Source organism: Aspergillus versicolor (genome assembly GCF_001890125.1).
Source record: "Aspergillus versicolor CBS 583.65 unplaced genomic scaffold ASPVEscaffold_15, whole genome shotgun sequence".
Taxonomy (NCBI): Eukaryota; Fungi; Ascomycota; class Eurotiomycetes; order Eurotiales; family Aspergillaceae; genus Aspergillus; species Aspergillus versicolor.
In genome coordinates this window covers 779,964-802,521 of record NW_024467538.1, presented here as the reverse complement: position 1 = coordinate 802,521, position 22,558 = coordinate 779,964, and the positions used below count along the sequence as shown (strand labels likewise).

The following is a 22,558-nucleotide window of genomic DNA, read 5'->3' as shown; positions in this document are numbered from 1 at the left end:
TATACATATAGAGATTTTACCTCTTATAAGTGGCAACGTTTGTCACAAGATAAAGGACAGTTAAATGCAGGGGTTTCGCTAGCTTGCAGCGACAGAACATTACTGAAACAATGATTAACACTTATATTAAACCATGATATTCAGTACATTAGAAATAATGGAACATTCAGCGGGCAAGTTTCACCTGAACATGACTGCCTGTTTTTATTTCAGCAACTGCTGGTATTGGTTAATCGTTTTCCCGAACTCCGCTGCTCAGGTAAACTAGTGTGACGTATGGAGTACACCGTAGTTACTGAATAATAGCTGATGCGTAGTAACTACGTACCTGGTTCCACCTTCATAAGAACAGCAAGCTTACTTAGGGGTCCTATATTAGGCAACAGTTTGGAGATCGTCTTTTACTCCTCATCAACTTCTCAGCGAAGCTTGAACTCGTCGACAACTGGTCTTATACCGAGCATCCTTTCAAGGTTGTCCTCAATTTCTTTCGGGCAGAAAGCGGGGGGATCGTGGAACCACGCGATTACGTTCCAGGAATTGACCAGGTCTACTCAAAACTCTGAAGCTGACGGTGACTGATACTTCCCTCATAGTACAGTCATTCTGCACTGCGATTAACGACTAACCTCAGCAAATCTCCCAAGTCTTTCGCTCAGAGAGAAGGTCGGGTTTGTGACCATGGCGTCCCTCAATCTATCGGCCAATGGCGCCTCGATATCAAAGAGCTATATGTCGGTAGTCGAATCTTCTATTTCGGAAAGCGCGAACGGTTCTCCAACTGTTGCAAAGTGGGCGATCTTCTCGGTTTCAACGCCCCTTATGAGCGCGTTTCAACAAGATGCTGGCAATAAAGAAAGTGTCCTTAAAGTTCAGGATTCAGGAGGTATGCGGCCTTGCGTCTAGGATGTTCTTCGGCTGAGCTAACTTCACCTGTCACTTTAGAGGGCGAGTTGGCTGATCTTATTGAGGAGTTTTCGGAGGGGAAGATCCAGTTCGCTTTTGTGAAGGTAAAGGATGTGAATACTGGGCTTCCTAAAAGCGTCCTCATTGCGTGGTGTGGGGAAGGAGTTCCTGAACGAACCAAGGGCTATTTTACTAGCCACTTGTCCACTGTGTCGAAATTCTTACATGTTAGTCCCCCAATGCGATTCAGTAGATAAGGCATCATCTGTCGATCTATGTTGACAGCGAGCTTCTAGGGCTACCACGTTCAAATAACAGCTCGTTCAGATGCGGACTTGACAGTAGAGGGCGTCATGCAGAAAGTTGGCGACTCGTCAGGCGCAAAATACAACCCGGGACCCGAGCAATCGACCACTTCTGCACCTAAGCCCCCCATATCCAGCAAGCCGGTTTTTACTCCTCTTCGCACCGGGGGGATCAGTGCGGGCTCGACCGGTGTCGCCCCATTACCTATACGGGTGAAATCGAGTGATGACGATGGATGGGGTCCTGATGCCCCTCCGATCACTAGAACAAATTTAGAAAAAGTTCAGCCGGCTTACCAACCTACCCGGGTGAACATACAAGAACTCAAGTCGGGGAAACAGACTGACCTAACTGTGAACTCTAGCGGCATAAATCCCGAAGAAGAAGATGTTGTCAAAGGCGGGTATCAACCCATCGGCAAAGTAGATATTGCTGCTATCAGGAGACAGGCACATGAGGCTGGTAACTTAAAGGATGATCGACCGGAGCCTGTAAAGGGCGCTTATGAACCAGTGGGAAAGGTTGATATTGCTGCGATCCGTGCTAAGGCGCAAAAAGCAGATGAGACTGTGACAAAACCGAAGGAATCCCCTGTTCCATTTGAGCGGCCACCCATTTCCGCCACGGAGTCAGATATCAACCAATCAAGCCGTCTCACATCATTGCCCAAGCCCAAGGTTTCCAACAGGTTTGGTGGCGGCCCGGCATTTACAGGCACGAAGCCGCCTCTTCCCACCACTGATAACGCAACAAGTGTGGCACCTGCTGCCCCTGTAGGAAGCGCTAATCGAGCCTTTGCCGACCAAGGAGGCAAGACACCTGCACAACTCTGGGCGGAAAGGAAGGCTAAAGAACGCGGCCAGGATTCTGGTGCTGCTACTACGCCATCTAACGGCCCGGTTTCCGCCGTTGCAACCCAAAATAGCGGAGGGGACTGGAAGAGCTCTTATAGTGGGAAAACATGGGCCCCCGTCCAGACAGCACACACTGGAAAGTCTGTTGAAAGCACTCCCCATGACGCCACAAGCGGTGGTGCTACAGTGGAAAGCTCAACATCTGAGTCTATAGCACCCCGACAAGGTGTTAATGCTATCCGAGACCAGCTCACGCAAGGGGCATCAAAGCAAATCTCTAACTCTGCCGATCCTGTGCGATCTGTTTCTCCCTCAGTGCATAGTCCGGAATTTGAAGCGCCACAGGCTCCTGGGATTTCCGCCCCTCAGTCCCAACCCCTCCAATCACCGGCGCTGGATTACTTTGAAGGTGAGGATTCACCAATCCAGGTTGCCATGCCTGTCGCGAGAAGTGCTAGAGATGATACCGAAGAACATTATCCACCTTCGGTAGCCGAACATACGAAGGATCTAGAGCGAGAGCCTTCGGGTGACCAGGACCAGCCCCGTGGTGTTCAAGATACAAGTATTGTCGTACCTGCTAGTGACGCCGGTTCTGGACCCATACGGGCTCTTGTGCATTACGACTATGAAAAGGCGGAGGATAACGAGGTGGATTTGAAAGAAGGCGAATACGTCAATGAAATTGAAATGGTAGACAAGGATTGGTGGTTGGGTCTAAATGCTCGAGGCGAAAAGGGGCTCTTCCCAAGCAATTATGTTGAAATCATCGAGGATGAGCATCAGGACCGCGCCCCATCTGAAACGCAGCCTGGGTCCAACGCCTTTTCGCCTGAGACTGTTACCGGTTCCACAGTGTCCCCAGGTTCACGCGCCAAACCTACCGCAAAGGCTCTTTACGATTATGAGGCCGCTGAAGATAATGAACTCAGTTTCCCCGAGGACGCTGAAATCACAAACATTGTAAGCCCTTCTTTATTTTTGCCCCTGCATCTATTTTACCCCAACTTCTTGAATCGGCCTATATGCTAATGATTGTCTTCCGCTAGGAATTCCCCGATGATGATTGGTGGCTAGGTGAATACCGTGGTAAGACCGGTCTTTTCCCAGCGAACTACGTTCAGCTTGATGGCTAGGGAAGCATCTTTTTCTTTTGCCGGAACTTCTGGAAATGCTCTGTTAAAATGTCTGTAGACTTCAGACGCCGCTCTGAAGTGAGAACCATCACCTTGTGTCAGGACTCGTATGACTTTTTTTTTCACATCAAACTTCTACACTAGTACATAAGCACTCGAATATAACTACATTATTTTGTTATCCATCGGTGAAGTTGTCCGATGAGACCTTCCGGTCGACAAAACCAATAATTATCCTAACCAAAAGCGAGATTCCCGGTTGTAGAAAGGTTTCATTAGGTTTCATTACGCACTGCTATCCCAACGCACTGATTGGAAACATTTCGGTACCGCTATATTAAACGTGTTAACGACTTGGTGGATATTTAGTATGTAAAGAGGGCTTGGACTTTGGACTATCCCGTTCGGCGCTAGTTAACAGCGGGTTCTGACGACCGAGTAGTCTACGGCGCAGTAACTTGTCAGTTAACCAAGTAAGTAACTATGCAATGTAGTTTGGTTAACCAACTTAGTTGTTAACGAGCTCCCAAACAGCTTATATAAGCTGTTTGTCACGTGGCTATTAAATTGCGACAGCATGGACGGAGTAGGTAGGTGGTAGCGGCAACTTTGAAGCAACCAAAACGAGATCAAAAGCCTCCAAGGCCACCAGACACTCTCGCTGATTTCGTGCCACGTTGCTGTCTCTCCTTTGGTCTAATTACGTCACTATTTGCCTTGGTTTGGCATCCGCATCTCTGGCGCGCCGAGCACCCGACTGTTGTTTCAAGCTCAATATATCAACCAGAGGAGGACAATGGCTGCCCTAGGGGAGGACCTATTGGTTACTGTCAATAAATTGCAAGACCTAGTTTTTAACACCATTGGAAATGACTCGCTTGATTTACCGCAAATTGTAAGTGTGGCTTCAGTACCAATCAAAGCAGGGATATTTCATGTTGACCTTCTTACCAGGTTGTTGTCGGCTCGCAATCATCCGGAAAATCGTCTGTATTGGAAAACATAGTTGGGAGAGACTTTCTTCCGAGGGGCAGTGGGATCGTGACCAGGAGACCTTTGATCTTGCAGCTTATAAATATTCCCAGCGAGCGCCACGACAAACCCGAGGGCGATGATGTCCATATTCCGCACACGGCCGCCAGCGTAGCTGGTCAGAATGAGTGGGCAGAGTTTCACCACCATCCGGGCCGCAAATTTGATGATTTTGCTCTTGTTAAGCAGGAGATCGAAGCGGAGACCGCGAGAATAGCTGGAAATAATAAGGGTATCAACCGCCAGCCGATAAACCTGAAGATATTTTCTCCTCATGTGCTCAACCTCACAATGGTTGATTTGCCCGGCCTGACCAAGGTGCCGATTGGAGACCAGCCATCGGATATTGAAAAGCAAACCCGTGCTTTGATTCTCGAATACATTGCGAAACCAAACAGTATTATCCTAGCCGTCTCACCCGCAAATGTCGATTTGGTCAACTCTGAGTCTCTGAAGCTAGCTCGGCAGGTAGACCCCATGGGCCGGAGGACAATTGGCGTTTTAACGAAATTGGACCTCATGGACCATGGGACTAATGCCATGGACATTCTGTCTGGCCGTGTGTATCCGTTAAAGCTTGGCTTTATTGGTGTGGTTAACAGGTCTCAGCAAGATATCCAGTCTGGCAAATCCTTATCCGAAGCCCTTCATGCTGAACTCGATTTCTTCCGACACCACCCAGCCTACCGAAACATGGCAAATCGATGCGGTACACAATTTCTTGCGAAGACGCTGAATTCGACTCTAATGTCTCATATAAGGGATCGCCTACCTGACATTAAAGCTCGCCTAAATACTCTGATGGGTCAAACACAGCAAGAGCTTGCCAGCTATGGCAACAAGCAATTCAGTGGTAAAGAACATAGGGGGTCTCTGATACTACAGCTGATGACGCGATTCGCGTCCTCGTTTATATCTTCGATCGATGGAACCTCATCTGAAATATCCACCAAAGAGCTATGTGGCGGTGCTAGGATATACTATATATTTAATTCTGTTTTCGGAAATTCCCTTGACACTATTGAACCGACACATAACCTTTCAGTTTCGGATATCAGGACAGCCATTCGGAATTCGACTGGGCCGCGCCCAAGCCTTTTTGTGCCGGAGCTTGCTTTTGACCTTCTCGTGAAACCTCAAATAAAGCTACTTGAACCTCCTAGCCAGAGGTGTGTTGAGCTAGTTTACGAGGAGCTTATCAAAATCTGCCATACCTGTGGGTCGCAAGAGCTCCTCCGTTTCCCCCGCCTCCAAGGCAAGCTCATTGAAGTCGTGTCGGATCTCCTCCGTGAGAGACTAGGTCCTTGCTCAACGTACGTGGAATCGTTGATTTCAATCCAAAGGGCCTACATCAACACGAACCATCCAAATTTCCTTGGTGCCGCTGCAGCAATGTCTTCAATTATGCAAAACAGACAAGACCAAGAGAGGAAGGCTGCGCTAGCGGAAGACCGACGCAAGCGAGAGAAGAGGCGAATTAAAGAACTGGGTGGCCCGAACGGAAATGCACCGGCCTACATTGAAGAAGAGGAAGAGCAATCTGAAACCAAACACATTCCTATCAGATCCCAATCTAGCAAAGGATCTCGAGGCCTGTCTCCCCAAGTTGGTAAAAATCAAGAGAATGGGGTTACTGCCACCTTAAATGGCACGCACTCCGGCGCACAAGGCGCATTCGGAGGTGCAAATTCCACCCGCGATTCGTTCTTGAATTACTTTTTTGGCAAAGACGGTGCGCAACCATCTACACCCTCTGCTCTGGGTCAAAATCAAAACAGACAATCTGTCCAAGAAGTCAACAGTAGCCCTAATTTACGGCGCACAGAGATGCTTTCACCGGTGTTGAACTCGCAGGATTACACCGCAATGGCTGAACACAACGACGTGGGTTCCTTTGTAAGTATCAATCCTCGCCTCGTTCTTGCTTAATACAATTAATAACCCGTCTCGGGCTGTTTTTAGTTGAAGGATGATTCCGAGCCAGCCATCTCTGATCGAGAACTTATGGAAACTGAGTTAATTCGACGGCTAATCTCTTCATACTTCACCATCGTGAGGGAGACAATCGCGGATCAGGTACCAAAAGCCATTATGCACCTTCTTGTCAACCATAGCAAAGACGTCGTACAAAACCGACTTGTTAGCGAACTGTACAAGGAGGAGTATTTTGCTGAGCTTCTTTATGAGGATGATGGCATCAAGGCTGAGAGGGAAAAATGCGAGAGGTTATTAGAGACATACAAGGCTGCCGCAAAGATTGTCGGCGAAGTCCTGTAGGTATGCTTAATGAGCGTTCCTCGATTCTTCATTTTTCCGCGTGTCAGGCCTAATTATAGCAACCTGTGTGGCCATGATGCATTATTTTTTGTATTATAACTCCATCTCAATTTGAAGAAAACCCTGTGCAAAACCACGAGATATATCATGCTTATGCATGTAGGATATATTCGTATGATACATATGATGATCCAAAGTTGATATATACGCATAGATGAGCTGCACGAAAAAAAAAAACCAGTCCAGCACCATACACGGGGTAATGTTTATATATGTGGCTAAATCGGCTTGGCTTTTAGCCCAATTAATCCCTCTTCAGCGCTTTCCTCCTGAGCCGTGCGCCTTCAAAGCCATACATGGCGGCGCCCACAAATACAAGTATAGCACCGACGAGCACACCTTGCGAGAGTGAATTTCCAAAAATATGTATCGACAACAGGAGTGAAATTAGCTTCCGAACGTTCAGCACAATTGTTACAGTCAAAGACGATGACTTTGCAGAGAGAAGATGGACTCCGCGAATACACCAATATTGTGTCATTGCGTTTAATAGGAGATGGAAAACTTGAACTGGAATGCCAGTTAAGATGGGCTGAAAAACTTTGTAATCACGGAAATTCAACAGCACTCGGAAGACAACTGCGACTGGAGTGTTTGTAGATATCGCACACGGCCCCGCCGAGTCTGCTGTGTTGCCAGAGGTGAGACATGTATTTGTGTCCCCGGCCTGCCCTGCCAATGCCGTAACCTGGGATAACAACGATGGAGACGAGTTTAGTGCATGCCACTGTGCGAGAAGCTGCGGAAGGGTCGGAACGAAAAGTGGCAAAGAAAGCGTGTGAGAATAGAAAAGAGCCTCCTTCCAATGGTTCCGTCCATAAGTTGCGTATAGCCGATCTGCGTAAATGCCTTGAAATGCAGAGAGAAGCATTGCTAAGGCAAGAATAGCAAAGCCAATAACAGTGCTTAATATACTAGAATCCCGATCGACTTCAATATGGATAGATTGTCCCTTCGCTTGTGCATCTGCTAATGCGGATGCGACGACCCCAAAGGTAAGTAGTGCAACAGCGAGCATTTGTCCTTGAGAATATCTTTTACCAGTGTAAAGATAACCAACCACGATCGATGCGACTGGGCCTCCAGATCTTAAAATGATATGCAGGGGCACGGAAATCCGGTATGCAAATGCCCAGTTATTCAGGAGATTGACTGTAACGAAAAATGCTGTGTAAATGAGCCATGACCGTAATGGGATAGAGCGCGGACTAAGAAAGAACGACCGGAAGCCTGCTGATGGCGAAACAAAGCTCGGCGACATAAAAAGCGCAGTTAGGAGGAATTGAGCAAATGTTATTAACGGCCCTTGAGGTAGTCAGAATACAACATTCAAGGCCTGAGAATGGAGTCTAATTCAATATACTTACCTGAACTTGGTTGATCCCTATGGTTGATAAGCAAACATTCCATCTTATCTTGAAGGGTCTCTTGGACTTACTTGATGATAGCTTCAAGCGCAAATACCTTGATTCGAAAATTAGTTTGGATGGCTCGCCCCAGAATGATATCTATCCACCCACATTCGCACAACATCCTCCGAATATCAACGAGACCATCAGGAAAATGTTCGTCCAATGAGTGAATGTGGCTTTAATTGTTGTGGCTGCAATGTCAGGCACGCTGTAGGCAGGCTCATTCCCGAATGCTTTTCGCCCAGGCAGGGTTGTGTTTTTCTCGGAACTCCGCTGTGAATGCGAGATGAAAGTTGAGTTGGAACAACCGGGGCGAGATTTCAGCCGGTGGCCATTCTCCGTCCAGAATAAGTCATCGGCCCCAGTGGCATGTTGTGCGGGCGACTTTGTTGCCATTGTCATTTAAATCCACGAAACAATAGGTGTTGTGGGTAACGAATATTAATAGAGATAGATAGAAAGGTGATTATCAGCTCGATTGTTTTAAGCTCAGATCAGGGTCATTGCCTCGCGCTAGTTAATTTAGGCTAACTTACAGTTAGGTTCTTACTAATATACAGGTGAGCTAACTAACTTAGTTACACATCCTCACAGAGACCCCGAGTACACAGCCTTGATCTCGTATGAGTACGGAGTGTTAACCCCAAAATTACAGAATAGTTAGCGGGGTGATACTACGTTCAGAGTACTACTTGTGTAAACGGATGCTTCTTTCGTACCTAAATTATAGTTTGAGCTCCTTTCTACCTCTTACATGTACAAATATATATATTTTTATATCGTGGTGATGGGTTTGTTAATCGCCTTGCGGATACCGCGGTTAGACTCATCTGCATATAAACCAGGCGAATGTGGGCCATCCGAAAGAATAAAATCATGGATCATCTACAATGTCGTCGTCCTCGAGAAAAAGCTGCCCATCGTCTGCTTGCGAAGCCGCTAGTGCCTGCCGTTCGAGTTGGGTACTCTGAGTTTCACGTCCGAGCTTTCGAAAACCGGAAGCAGATGAGCCCCATGCATATTGCGCGTCTTGTTGCAGGCGGTACTTGGGGCCGCGGGTTTCAGGGCTGGTAATTTTTTGGGCGCTCCTCGACCCTACACCCTTTTCAAGGATCATCGTCATATAGGGCAACTGATGAAGTATTAGATCATTGCGCGCGATTGGAACAGCGACAGACGTCGATATTTCAGAGCCATTGTTCTGAAATCCCACCCCTTCTGCACGAGTAGACCTGTGCGATGTAGACCCGGCGTGGCCTAGTAGTAGGACTGCACTCAGCTGTCCGGTGGAACTAAGCAGGGCGTTTCCCCACGAATCTATGATATTCCGCGTTTCTTCGAATTGACGAGTCAGTTGGATGACAGGGGGAAAGGATAGCTTATGAGGGTTATTTGAATGACTCGCACTGCCTGTATGTGAAACCTGTCTTTTCACAGGATACGGGAGACACAAGAGAAGACCGCGTACAGCAACTTGATAGCTTATTTCTTCTTGTCGTAGAAAGTCAACACCAGTCCCAGGTTTGACGAAATTGGTCCCAAAACCAGATTGGGGCCTATTGAGGCCCCTTCGGTCAACGCAGAGCACATCACTGTCCGACAGCGATAGTATACAGTCATCTAGACATCTAGTGAATGACGGTCCGTTGCAAGAGGGCACATAGTTCTCATGGAGGGCACTAATGAACGATTGAATATCTGTTCCAGTTTCATTTAATAACTCATTAACATGCACCTGAGAGACACCGGGCCGGTCAGGGTCTTGTGGATTCTCGGTATCAGTGCCGCCGTTTCGTTTATTGTAAATGATTTTTCCAACTGCGTGGAATAAACCGAGACCGGCTTCCCTTTGAGATAAAATTCGTGTCTCACTGTTGACAGGGGGGATATTTTTGCGACTTCTACCCGCGTCTTTGATGTTGGTAGCGCTGTGAACCTCCCCGGACCATCGGTTGTCGGTGCCGAGACAAAAAAACTCTAAGGAGGCGATTGCATTTCGAATATCACCTATCATAGAGATAGCATTGATTGTTAGCTGCGTTGAAGTTTGGTTAACCATGGGCTGACATGCGCTCTTTTTCAAAACTAGCTTCAGCGCTTTGGACATGAACGTGGGCGCAATGCTATTAAACTCGATGACACTCGTCCTCGGATGGTTTGAGATTTCGCGACCAAGCAGGCGGTGAACGGTCAGGTTTTCGAGCGAGGACTCGGGGTTTGAATATGATTCGGACACAATTATGACAATTGGTGGTATCCCAGTTTCACCGCTATAATAACCAGTTTGGAAATGTGGTGCATCCATGGAGATATATCGTAATATAGATAACCGAAAAGCAGCGAGAACAGACGCAGTTGGACCTGATAAGGTTGGAAATTCTTCAATGAGAATGATACGTCGCTGGAAGTGATTGTCTTTCATGGGTGACTGTGCACCATCACTGCTATCCAAGCGAAGGCTGCAAAACTTATGGCTGCGGCTCAGAAATCCATCAAACTGGGCCCCAAAAGAGACAAAATCCTTTCCCCCGTACTCGGAGCCTGACGGGGGTTTCCACTCCAATACATTGAATTTCAATTTGTCCGATAGTAAGGATATCGTCGCGGTTTTCCCACTCCCTGCAGGTCCTTTGAGAACAAGTAGATTCTATGTTGGTCAGCAATTTGGAACCCCAAAGGACAGTGGTAAGTAGTTCATTCTAGGTAAAAAACTAGCGGGAAGAGGGTTAGTTCTGACATACTTTTCGAGCTTTTCCAGTGAGTGCATTGTTCAACCACTGCTCTACATCGCTGACCTTTTTTTTGTGAACCGCCAGTTCCTCCAGCGTTTGGGGAGCATATCTCTGTGCCCAAGGTAATTTCTCTTTCCGTTCATTTTGCAACTTGGGATCTTGAGAGTTTTTTGATCGTAAAATGAAGCGCTTGGCGTTGTTTGTAGATTTCTGTCCATTTTTCGTTCGAAAGGATATTGGAGGTTTATCTTGGGTAGGCACAGCTTCCGTTCCATCAAGTTGCGAAAGTTTCTCGTCCGTAAAGTGCTGGGCGAATAATTCGTCATAGGAATCATAGTCATCCTCAATCAAGTCTTCGTTGTCACCCATCTCTTTAACTGCCGGAGCTGCGCTACCCGACTTCGCCAAATTGCAGGGTCATCGCCGTTTCGAACCATTCAGGTCGGCTGTGGGTCGAGGTAGTTCGTGTATTGATTGTTTGTTTAAATTTGGTGCGCCGTGATCGCGTTTCATGGGAGGATTCTGGACACGAGTAAGAGAGTTTGATGGATCGGTAACGGAAATAATGCAGGAATGTGGGCTCGGAAAAACAGGAGAGAGAGACCTAGAGGGTATGGACTTTTCTCTACCGCGTGACCGTCCGCGCAACCGAAGTTCCGTTCCATTTACTTACATACGGCTACATCAAATGCCTATTAAATCAACTACAAAAAACATACCTAGGTGTTACAGGCCATCGGTAGGTTTGGACATTTGTTTATCCTGATGCATTTGGAGATTGGGGATTGGCTGATCGCGTTGAAGATTTCAATGGATGTCGATAGAACACCAATTGCCTAGTCTGAGGTTCCAGGAATGACTCATGAAATTATAAAGAATAGTGCGCTATACTTAGTTAATTATAATATAGATACATGAATGCAGATTGTTTGTGAGGTGTTGATTAACTCCTGAATTATGGCGCTGTTGGCGTTTTAGGAACCACCAAAGATATCATAATAGTAATCATCAGTAAGGCCATCACGTGACGGAACAGATGGGGCTTCGCCTCCAAATTCTGCATCATCAAAACGGACATTTAGTAGCCGAATTTTAAGTCCGTAGTTACTAATTAGTTTTATCAACTTGCTTGTCTCAGCGGTAATAGGTTGTTGGTTTAGAAGCATGAGCAAACCGTCGAGCCACTCAGACGCAACACTTGGGGACTCTGGACGGAGAGTTAAAAGAGTAGCCTCTCTTTGTGTGGCTCTGCTAGTCGAGCGTGAATGGCCATTGCTTTTTTGGATATCACCGGAAGTGGCGGCTTGGACATAGCCATAGATCGAGATTTTTGTGGATGAAACATGATGTGGCATACTTTTAACTGTTGAAGAAGATGCATTGTCGGGCGATGCTGATACATTAGAGACCACCGAAGATACAATAGATAAGTCGACTGACGAAACATTAGCTTGGCGGTCAAAACTGCTGACATGCAGGAATAACTCACTTTTCCCCGTAAGCACATCGAGCTCCGGGCGTTTTCTATTTATACCCTCGAAATCTCCAAAATGGAGAAATCTTCGGTTGTGTGAGAGTTGGATATACCTCCACTTGGGATATTCTGATTTCCCGTCCGTTTTAGGGGTGCCATCGTTGGGAAACCAAGAACCCTGTAGTAGACACCGGATTCTTTGCTCCTTGACAAACAGGAGGGCCTCGTGCTGTAACTCTTCGCGTACCTGCTGCAAATGCTGTCCCCAAACGTCTTCGTAAGTGAGCTCCAACAGCTCCATTTGTAGGTTGCGCAGTCGGATATATTCAAAGTCTGTTAATTCTTCTTCCACGTCTTGCACATCTTTCGTTCGAGGAGCGCTTCCAACGACTGACTCGATCAGTATACGAACAAGCTCAACGATTTTATCGTAGTCTTCAATCTCTGCGCTCGTTGATTTCCACAGACGGAAAAATGCATACAAGCCTCCGACATGTAATCTGGTCCAGTGTAACAGAAGTGGCTTGAATAGTTTATCCAGATTAGAACGGGACTCCAGTAACAAATAAGTCTTGTCTTCGGTTTCGGACTTATCAACCTCAAAATGGTCGTATAGAATCGATGTAACGGATAGGGAAGCGCGGGCAATCGGACAACGTTGTTCAGGTGATTTAGTTGACTGCTCAAGGAGCATTTTCTGGAATTCGTCCTGGTGATTCCGAACAAAATCCGCCAAGTCCATCATGCCCAGAAACCCCATCTCCTCAAATTGTAATACCGGACTTTCGGACTCGAAGCCTAATCGCCGCCATTTGTCTGAATTATGTTTCTTTGATCGGCGGATATCGTTGCCAATTTCAGTTACTTTTTCTTGAGTACTGGCAAGATGAATTCCTTTGAGAGCCCTCCTATGCTCTGGTTTATCCAGGTCTAAGGATATATCCCGCCATCTTCGCAGGAGAATTTTCGTGAGAGATTGGAATTCAATTAGAGGGTGCGCATGGTCCTGTAATGCCGTGCCTTGCATCAACGAATAGACAGCTTTAATAACACCGAGATCTTGCAGTTTCTGGATAAATTTCGGCCATTCAAGTTCCGAGTCATTTGTTATGGAATCGCGCATCAGCGAGTTGATCAATTGTAGAGCATTGGCACAGAGTGCGTGATCGGCTGAAGAGAGTCTGCTGACAAGCATTTCTAGAAATTGCGGATAAATGGCGATTGCAGGCTTCAGAGCTCGGAATCCGAACACTCCGTTCATTGATGTGTGACCAGCTGGAGAAGGATGGGAAACGATGGAGACAAGAATAGACATTGCACCTCTCAAGATGTTTACTAGAGGGTGCGTAACGATAAGCTCAACGACCTAGACAAAATGAGAGGCATCTTGCATTAGTAAAGAGTCTGTGAAAGACGCCAGCACAAACAGTTTTGGGAACATTGTACTGTTGAGAACATACTCGTTCCACTAATTCCTGGTCCACGCATTCCCATCCCTTATCGACTTCTAGGAGTCTTGCAAAGCTGGTTAAGCTGTATGCCAGGGTATTTCCACTGGCATTCAAGGTGAGATAGCGAAGTCGTGTCAAGCCGCCTTCTGCGATGAAAACATCTGCAAACGAAGGGTCTCCAATACTGCTTTGGAGTTTGAACACGGCCATTTTGCGCACCGCATCTTCTTCATTTCCTAGTCTCTCGACTAGCTCGGTCACATTAATCTCCATAGTAGATTGGTGCTTGTGTATTCACTGGCGAAACATGTGCTAGTAGTCAAGAAATACTTGCAAGTGCCTGAGAATGCAATTGCTGCCCCATGCCAAACAACAATAATGAAACCGCAGACCCCCAACTTCAAAGTACATTTGAGGGGGAGAGGAGATCCAAATCCCGGACGCGCGATTTGCCAGGAGACCAGCACCGAGTCGGTGGGTGGAGCCACAGCTCACTAGGAGTTATGAGTATCCAATTAAACGATGAAAACCGGATCCATTCACGAGAGTTTTGAATCCAGATATGGTTAGTCCTGACTCCACGAGCACGAGCGTTGGATTTAATGGGCGGTAAGTTAGTGAATGCAGCAGTTCAGCACGCTGGGGTTAAAGCTCTCGAGATAAGTGTTTGGCATATAATACTACCTTCTTTTGGGCTCCTATACTTTTGCTCTTGTGCTGACTCTGCCCTCGAATAGTTGCCAAGTATGTGGCCTGGACACAGTGATATTTTCTGCTCAGCGCAGACCGGAAAAAGAGAAAGAGAGTCACACTTCAAGTGGACGTCCTTCATTCTATCAATAGGTGAGCATGGTTTACAGAGCCCGGAAGGATAATATCTCCGAACTTCCCTCAATTTACCGATTCTCTGATTCTTGATTAGTATCAGGATAATTACGCCACAAGTTCATACTCTTGATACTTCGTTCCACTTGGGCTATGCGGGCCCATTGAAGCATTGTAACAGTGAATGTTCTTCGCACCTACAATGCCTTAATCGGAAACGACGAGCTCTTCAGCAGCCATCCTTCTACTCACAACAGACTCCACATCTCTCGTTTGCTCTGCGGTTTTACTTTGATGCAATACAAAACAAGGCTGTGGCTCAGCCCATATGCTTACCGACCAACCTGAATATTTCACCGCCGGCATTGTTTCCTAGAACTCCAGCATCGAGGCCATCGCAGCACATATCTGGCGCATCAGCGTCATTTCTACGCTCCTACCACATATGCCACAGAAAACCCACTATTCTAGAGCTCCTCGAAGCTTATGCCGACTGCGATTTGTGTGGCCAACACGCTTGCTTTATCTGTTTGCGACGGTGTGACGTAGCTGACTGCCATAGCCGGGCTGGCCAGGAAAATCAAGAGCGAGGGCGGAGTTCCCTAGAGGGTCTGCAGTCGCGGACAGATGCTAGCATCTTGGAGTGATCCAATATACTCTTGTGTAAAAATTAAGGAGGCAATATTGGTTACGTTTACGACTAGAAACACGCCACTTGACACACATATATGTCTGGTTACCGAGTACCAGCAGCATGGCATATCACACAGCCCAGAACGACTATTATCAGTAGCTGCTGCTAAGTTAAACACAGTGATCTGCCGGAGCTTCTTGACCGCTGGCATGTTATTTCATCACAGCGCTTTTCTCATCGTTCTATAGATAAACTTGAATGGCGGTTATTACTAATTGCAAAATACCGAACGACAGAGTCATAAAGTCTTTTCATACGAGTATACATCACATCATATGTATATCCTCTTCCGAATAGTACTCAACGTCCAAATCTCATTTGAGCGCCGGCATAGTGCCAAAGGCCCCTGAGGAATCCTTGGTACTCTACAGTTTCATTGTTGCCTGATACTCCATCACTATTGACACCTGTGCAGTACATCTCGGTAAGGCGTATATGCCAGGGTGGATACCCGTTGAGTTTCAGAGATTGGCCAAACACCAGAAGAAGATCAGGTTCTGGCTTGACTGGCTGAGGGATTCGGGGACAATCGATATCGTTTTGAGTAGAGGTTGACGTAACCTCCTGAGATGGTTGCGTGGTTATCTCGCTAATCTCTGCATCAACTAATTCTGTCGTGATGTCCTCCGGAGAAAGCTTTCCATTCTGTGACATTTCCGCTAATGTCTTCGTCAAATCAACGAAGGTCTCCTGTCCATCTGTGGCAGACAAGAGAAGTACGGCCAAAGAAGTGTGAGAAGCGTCTCCACCTTGACGGTTTTCGTAAACCGGGTGATGGGGTGCGAATAGTTGGAGGCCGGGCTGTTGTGAGGTACCAAAGTAAGATGACAGCTTGTTGGTGATCGCTTGATGTAGAATCGGAATGCAGGATTTGAGAACACCTGAGGGATATTGTTTAGCACATAATGTCTCTGAGCTGGAAGTTCAGTCCCCGTAGCAAAGCGAACTCGATGGTGTAGCCAACGGTGTGGCAGCTGCAACTACCAGGATTCCACTGATCTTGCACTTACCACTCCTCTCGTATACACTTAGTACTGGTATGCCAGCACTAACTGACCAAGACACAAGTTCTGCAACTTCATCCATGAGGATCGGTAAAGCATCGTCTTCTTTGCGGAGAGATAGAACCACACTCAAATGCTCAGGTAAGCGGTCGAGACCCTTAACATCTTTCCGTATCAGCTCTGGCGTTCGGTGGTGATAGTAAATGATCGCGAGGATACGATCCACGACAGCATGATAACACTGGACAAGTCGTACGGCAATGCCAAAGAAGATATGAAGAAACGTGTATGTAACGAGATGAATTTGCGATTTGACGAATGTACGGATTGGTGTTTTGCGGGGAAGTTTCTTGCGTCGCTGAGGTGGCCAGCGTGGAAGTTCGGATGGATCTGGAAGGTATGGTTTCAAGATATCTTCGCGATCGGTTGCACTAAGCTTGCCTCCCCTGGAGCGAATATTATTCCTGAGCAATTCTCTATCTCGGTTTGAAACCATGATCGTAAAATAGTGGCGTTGCGACGCTGGTAGCTGGTAGACTTGTGATGGGGGGAAATGTTGTAGGCCGAAATGAGCCATGGAGATGAAAAAGCGATCAACCAAGGTTTCCAAACCTCCGTGGTTGCGATCAGACGCAGTCCCTTCCGCCTTCGGTGTGGCCAGACCATATTGGCCTGGCGATAGGTAGCAGCTTCGTCAATGCAGTCTTGCTGATGTGTCCTTCTCACCGGAGAATCCTAAAGGGTATCTTGTGAAGAACAGACCTATGTGCACATGGAATTCCAAAAACCCCACCTCACTTTCGCAATCTGGTTATAACTGACTTTCCTTTTAATTTTTTTTTTTTTTTTTTAAAAAAAGGCGTGTGTCCGGATTCGAACCGGGGTTTGGATTGTAGCACTGGGCGGGCACGAAGCTTCCTTCTCCGCTTTGGCTCGTGGTGCATCATGTATGGGCCCCGTCGATTGCCCTCCTTCCTCCCAGGGTGATGATAAAAAGCCATCACTTACAACTTACAGTTAGAACACACCCCTTGAAGCGCCCATGCTGCAAAACAGTTTACTCGGTTCCAAGTCAATGTGACTATGTCTTTACCGTCGAACCCTACCTCCCGATCGGTTTTCCCCAAAGGCCCAAGCTTCACCCTCGAAGACTTCTCAAGTCGCGATTACATAGTCAAGGAGTTTATTGAGGCTCTTTCCGACTCTGCAATCTCGAACCGCCGCTCTACTCTTGGCCCTGCCAGTGGGAATCAGGCCTTTGACCCCAAACCTCTCATCCGGACCTTCGAACATGCGCAGCGACGTTTGGGTGAGTTGTCCGGCGACTTGGAAATCAAAGAAAACGAACTGTCTGCGGCTGTTCGTAGGGCCGAGGCACAGCACTCTCAAAACCTTAATACCTTAGGGAAGAAATTGAAGCAAGCCATTGAATCATTTCAACAGCTGGACACGTCGCTTCATGGCTCTGGGCTCCCCGGAGGAGAATTGGCCGGTGCAACTGGAAATATGGCTGTAGAAACGGGGCGGAGGCTGGAAGAACTTGATCGACAACGACGTCGAGCACTCGATGCCCACTTTCTATTGGAATGCTGGGATGGAGTGAGTAATAAGGGAGAGATTACTCTTCTCGAGAATCTAAGACGATCTGGATCTGGGGAAGCAAAGGTGCGGTCTGCACATATTGCGCGACAGCTACTCAGGATTAGCCAGCGGCTTGACCCGAACAGCTGGAAGGAACCAAACCATAGAGGCAGTGAGCCGTACAAGAATGGGCATCCTACATCAGCCGGTATCACTTTGCAAGGGAATAATGAATTCAGATGGAATACGCGCGAGATCATCGAAAAGTTTTCCGAGACTCTTGAAAAAGATCTTTTAAGACAATTCGACGACTTCTATCGCAAAGCAAACTTCGAAGGGATGAAGGATTGTGCTACGGTGCTTCAAGATTTCAATGGCGGGGCAAGCGTCGTTGCGTTGTTTGTCAACCAACACCAATTCTTCATCGACCGAAGTCAACTGGTTACAGAAGAGGTTGGAGGGAATGACGAGTCTTGGGAAAGGCTTGCGGACCCAGATGCAGAACTTTCAGGGGTGGAACCGAGCCTTCAGTCGCTGATTGACGAAGTCAGGGTTGTGGTTCAAGAGGAATCAGCTATCATCAAGCGCGCCTTCCCCAACCATGAGCAGGTACTCGGAAAATTCCTTCAACGGGTGTTCCAACAATCCATTCAGCAGAGACTTGAGATGGTTCTAGAGAAGGCAATTAGTGTCTCATCCCTAGCTTTCCTCCGATCTTTACAGAGTTCTCGCAGCTCAATTAGTGCACTGGTGGACGACTTGAAAGCACATGGACTGACTGAGCATCCAGAAACTATATCCTCGCAAACCTCGCTTATCCTTGATCAGCAATTAGAGGATTTGTTCGTGCCCTACTTCGTTGGCTCATCGTACATTGAGAGAGAAAAGAGAACACTGGAGGAGTTGTATACATCTTTACTCTTCAAATTTACCACATTTCATGGCCGTAGAAAGAAAACCACAACAACTTTCATGGCCTCTCTCGCAAAATCCAGCAGCGAGCTTCTTGCATCCGCGCGTGAAGCATATATAAACCGCTTAGAGTCCTCTGAACTTTCTCCTACACAGAGACAGGTTCTTATCCAGATTGCAGGCTTGAAAGAGTCTAACGATCCCACAAAGTCCAACGACATCAAATTCAGCGAGGAGGACGAGCAACCCAGCGTATCCTTTGCCAAAAGGATGCTCAAATGGCTTGCGGAAGCTGTTGGTAGAGGACTTGAGCTGAGCATGAATAATGAAACACCAAAAGATATGTTCACACTCTTGAATCTTCTACTATCTATCATGGGAGAGGGTTATCTTGAAATTTGCCTCGATGCCGCTCTAGAAGCTGCAACAGCGCAAGAATCAGGAAAGACCGAGCCAGATTTCTCTTATTTACCGGGCGTGCGTGAATCGATTAGCATCGCGAATTTAATGGTAATGTGTGTCAATACGCTGCTTATTCCTCTTGCAACAGGTAGCGTTACCACGCGTCGTGAGATGGAAAAGAAGACCAACCTGGCAACTGCCCGTATAGAAGAAAAAATAAACACCATAGAACAGAAAGTCATCGATACCGCACTCATGTGGGCGAATAAGATACTGTCCAGTCAAAGGAAAAACGATTTCCGACCCAAGGAGGGTGATAGTACAGCTTGGTTAGAGAAATTACAGACGCCGGTTCGTTGTTCCTCCTGTACCCTAGTGAGAGAATGATACTGACCAGGTATAAGACTTGTTCAACACTTTGTGCTTTTCTAGCCCGTGCCCATGATATTGCGGTGAAGTCGCTGCCAGCAAGCGGGACCAACTTGCGCCAGCTGCTTACGGAAATTGTCCTGGGTGTTCGCGCTCTGCTCCTTGAACATTTCAAGCGGTTTGTTGTCAACGGTCCTGGTGGACTAATGGTCACAAAGGATATGACCCAGTACGCCAATTTGCTTAAATCGTGGGATATAGATGACCATATAAGGGCGCCGAGCGGGGTGCTAGACGTGCTACTTGAAGTTGGTAGTCTTTTTGTTATCGGGCCTGAGGCTTTGCGGGAGAGAATACGCGGGCCTGGCAGCTCTGCCAACGCTAGACCCGAACCCTCCGGACGAGGGCCTGGAGGAACTGGTACAGAGGCTGGTCTTGGTGCACAGGATGTCAGAGCATATGTTTCTCGCAGAGAGGACTCGAACACTGCGGCAATGCAACAAATGCTGACCGGTAATGTTTTATGAGTCACCGACACGTAGGTTTTACATCTAGAAAACAATCGTCAATGAAGGACAGATATAAGCCTACTTGCCTTCTTTTGTTCATTTCTCACTTCTACTTTCCCGAGGATTTGGTCTAAAATTAGAACCCGAAACACACAATGTCAACGAAGGGCCACACAGAAGGAGGACGCACAGATTATTACTGCAGAGATGCCTATGTCGAAGCCAACTCGTTAAAACTAGTGATAAGTCTTTCATACCCTAGAAAGATTTAGTTATGCTAACCAGATGGTACTGACTAGTTATATACTAGGTAACTCACTTAACTACCGTGGAGCGGGGCCCTTTTGCGGTACACCAGGAGGGATCCTCGACGACCAGATGCTCCGGTGTACGGAGTACATAGGCAACGCTTCGTTTCATTCTTGTGAGAACTAGTCCTAAACTGGTCGATAATAGTCTAGATTTCTGTTGTGGCATCCTTCAATTCAACAGTAAATAAAGCAAAATATACTTACCATCATATACTTCAGGGTCTGGTCGTTGCGAACTTTGCTGACAGTGGAGGGCCAGGTGTGCCAATTGCCCTTCAACTTAACCACCCAGAAAAGCGGATGGCAATTTGGCAAACAAAATAAAAGAGTGAGACTCAATTTCTGGGAAACTTAATCCTTCGAGTTCGGAGTCATAATTGTTTGAGTTTAGTTTGCCTTCCTTGAAGCCGAGTGGGGCTCTTGAACCCGCCCCTGACCCATCAGTGGATGATTTGATAATGATTGCGGCCCATCCCTGAACTACTGCTCTTGAACTATGAACACTATTATACATAGCGTGAGTTGGTCCATAAGTAGCGTACCATTTGGCATTGGCCCTTGTGGTTTTTCACAATTTCCGTTGCCTTGAAACTGCAGTTCCCACGAGCACTACCAGCGCTCCCCTTTTCGCAAATTCTCGAAGCTTTCAAGCTGACGCCTGCCGTGCCTTGACATGGGGGCGATGAGGGGGACTCGGATCAACCATTGCGTCTGAACTCTGAAGTCTGAACAGGATGGCTTGATTCGGCCAATCTTTGTTGCTGATTCTTCTACCTTCTGCCTCTCCACTGTCTCTTGCGACCCTGATAATTCCTTTCAAGAGCGCGGCCTACCAAAGTCCGTATCTTAGAGTTACCTCGAACCCGGTCCAAAGCTGATTCCTCTTTCCCCAGCTATAGTTTTGAGCGCAGCCCGGGTTTGATATCGCAATGCTACCTTGTCCCCAGGCTAAGCCCCGGAACCCACCACATCCATAAAATCATCACTCTCGACTCCTGGAGTCCCGAGGCTGTCGTCGCAGGACCTTCTGCCTTAGTATTTGGGCTTAAGATATCGGAAATTTCGGGTCGCTGTGCGCCTGCCCCAACTTCCACCCCAGTATGGAAAACTCGCTTTACAATAGTTTCCGCTGGCTAGACGAAGATACAGACATCGACTTAAGTCTGAACAACTACCAGCAGCAGGTAGCGACTCCGCAATCATGTCTCCCACCGAAAAGAAGGTCGTCTTTCAGAAGAACACTGTCATTCAACTCAGTGAATCTGTCTCGCAAGTCAGCCTCGTTGGCATCTTATGGAAAGACCCCAGTCTCTAGCCCAACCATCGAATCCCAACCTGTCTTCACAAATATTGCCAGCAGTCGCTCCTCTTTTTCCCAACCGACAAGTAAAAGCAAATCCCGTCATATATCGCAATCTTCGACCTCCAGCATTGATCCTTCTGCACAATACTACCACGACCCAGAAGCTCGCCTTAAGCTTCGAGTCTTCCTCGCATCTCCACAGAAATTTGATGAAGCAATTGAATTTGGATTTCCTGCATTGAAAGAAAAGGGTTCCCCAATCCTGGACTCTGTTCAGCCAAGTTCAAGTTTTCGGGGCCCTAAATTTAAAGGTACATTCCTGGAAGAGGATGATGATGATGGTGATGACGGCGACGACGTTGATATGCCCATACGCGGCACCAAAAAGGACCCATGCGCAGAGTATTCGCGGCTTTCTTATGTTACAGAAAGCCCTCAAGGCTCGCGTGATACGTCTTTCGTGGACAACAAGAGGGATTTAAGGATCTCACGGTCAGAGCCGTATCCCCAGCAGCAGACCCCCAATTCTCGGGAAATGACGTTGAGGATGACTCTCACAAGACCAGATCTTCGGGGTGACTCCTGCCTTACCCCTACAACAACGACCGAACCGTTGCCTTTGACCCATGATATATCGGAGTTCTGGGAACAAGACGCGGATGACCAAAGCGTGATGAAAAGAATGTGGCGCAAGTTTCGCCGACGGAAATATTGACATTTCACTTGTTTGAGTAATTTTATTCATACTATTTAGCGTTCGGGCGATTCTGAGCCCATGTATATACCCGGTTCCAGTTGTCTCAGCGTACCAAGCATCAGCAAACCAACTAAAACAAATAGAGACGCCGTACTTTGATCTTGCGGACGCAGTTTCTTTTCTCCCGTATATATAAAGACAAAAGAAGTAAAGTATGGTCGTAATTAAGCAATAATAGAGGATGGAAGGCCTCCGTAACTCACTCCCAGCTGGTCCTGAGCAAATAATACTCCGCAATGAAATGTCGAAAT

At 47.2% G+C, this 22,558-nt stretch overlaps 9 protein-coding genes across 9 annotated transcripts; 5 read left to right on the top strand and 4 right to left on the bottom strand.

Annotated features, from left to right (window-relative positions):
* Positions 1–393: 393 nt before the first annotated feature.
* On the top strand, positions 394–3,437 carry ASPVEDRAFT_47619 (putative actin binding protein). Its single transcript, XM_040813822.1, has 4 exons — positions 394–886; positions 946–1,133; positions 1,203–3,029; positions 3,116–3,437. The coding sequence occupies exons 1-4, from the start codon at positions 682–684 to the stop codon at positions 3,200–3,202; spliced, it is 2,307 nt and encodes a 768-aa protein (XP_040674218.1). The 5' UTR covers positions 394–681; the 3' UTR covers positions 3,203–3,437.
* Positions 3,438–3,708: 271 nt separating this feature from the next.
* On the top strand, positions 3,709–6,651 carry ASPVEDRAFT_47618 (dynamin-related GTPase DNM1). The gene is made up of 3 exons (XM_040813821.1): positions 3,709–4,097; positions 4,157–6,130; positions 6,197–6,651. The coding sequence occupies exons 1-3, from the start codon at positions 3,999–4,001 to the stop codon at positions 6,509–6,511; spliced, it is 2,388 nt and encodes a 795-aa protein (XP_040674217.1). The 5' UTR covers positions 3,709–3,998; the 3' UTR covers positions 6,512–6,651.
* Positions 6,652–6,815: 164 nt separating this feature from the next.
* On the bottom strand, positions 6,816–8,127 carry ASPVEDRAFT_144129 (putative UPD-GlcNAc transporter (Mnn2-2); the record flags this gene model as incomplete). The annotated part of the gene is made up of 3 exons (XM_040807966.1): positions 6,816–7,111; positions 7,220–7,876; positions 8,088–8,127. 3 exons carry the CDS (start codon positions 8,125–8,127, stop codon positions 6,816–6,818), a joined length of 993 nt encoding a protein of 330 aa, XP_040674216.1.
* A 730-nt stretch (positions 8,128–8,857) lies between these two features.
* ASPVEDRAFT_57542 (putative cell cycle checkpoint protein Rad17) lies at positions 8,858–11,084 on the bottom strand (the record flags this gene model as incomplete). The annotated part of the gene is made up of 2 exons (XM_040815349.1): positions 8,858–10,630; positions 10,725–11,084. The coding sequence occupies 2 exons, from the start codon at positions 11,082–11,084 to the stop codon at positions 8,858–8,860; spliced, it is 2,133 nt and encodes a 710-aa protein (XP_040674215.1).
* Positions 11,085–11,689: 605 nt separating this feature from the next.
* Positions 11,690–13,913, bottom strand: ASPVEDRAFT_89669 (ELMO/CED-12 family protein; the record flags this gene model as incomplete). The annotated part of the gene is made up of 3 exons (XM_040818667.1): positions 11,690–12,150; positions 12,205–13,555; positions 13,650–13,913. 3 exons carry the CDS (start codon positions 13,911–13,913, stop codon positions 11,690–11,692), a joined length of 2,076 nt encoding a protein of 691 aa, XP_040674214.1.
* A 258-nt stretch (positions 13,914–14,171) lies between these two features.
* On the top strand, positions 14,172–15,293 carry ASPVEDRAFT_401209 (uncharacterized protein). Its single transcript, XM_040812054.1, has 2 exons — positions 14,172–14,483; positions 14,550–15,293. The coding sequence occupies exons 1-2, from the start codon at positions 14,387–14,389 to the stop codon at positions 15,110–15,112; spliced, it is 660 nt and encodes a 219-aa protein (XP_040674213.1). The 5' UTR covers positions 14,172–14,386; the 3' UTR covers positions 15,113–15,293.
* Positions 15,294–15,459: 166 nt separating this feature from the next.
* ASPVEDRAFT_143661 (ditrans,polycis-polyprenyl diphosphate synthase) lies at positions 15,460–16,659 on the bottom strand (the record flags this gene model as incomplete). Its single annotated transcript, XM_040807928.1, has 2 exons — positions 15,460–16,040; positions 16,170–16,659. 2 exons carry the CDS (start codon positions 16,657–16,659, stop codon positions 15,460–15,462), a joined length of 1,071 nt encoding a protein of 356 aa, XP_040674212.1.
* Positions 16,660–16,885: 226 nt separating this feature from the next.
* On the top strand, positions 16,886–19,495 carry ASPVEDRAFT_47613 (exocyst subunit SEC10). The gene is made up of 2 exons (XM_040813820.1): positions 16,886–17,110; positions 17,181–19,495. The coding sequence occupies exon 2, from the start codon at positions 17,247–17,249 to the stop codon at positions 19,443–19,445; it is 2,199 nt and encodes a 732-aa protein (XP_040674211.1). The 5' UTR covers positions 16,886–17,110; positions 17,181–17,246; the 3' UTR covers positions 19,446–19,495.
* A 1,852-nt stretch (positions 19,496–21,347) lies between these two features.
* Positions 21,348–22,265, top strand: ASPVEDRAFT_89666 (uncharacterized protein; the record flags this gene model as incomplete). The annotated part of the gene is made up of 1 exon (XM_040818666.1): positions 21,348–22,265. The coding sequence occupies one exon, from the start codon at positions 21,348–21,350 to the stop codon at positions 22,263–22,265; it is 918 nt and encodes a 305-aa protein (XP_040674210.1).
* Between the last annotated feature and the right edge of the window lie 293 nt (positions 22,266–22,558).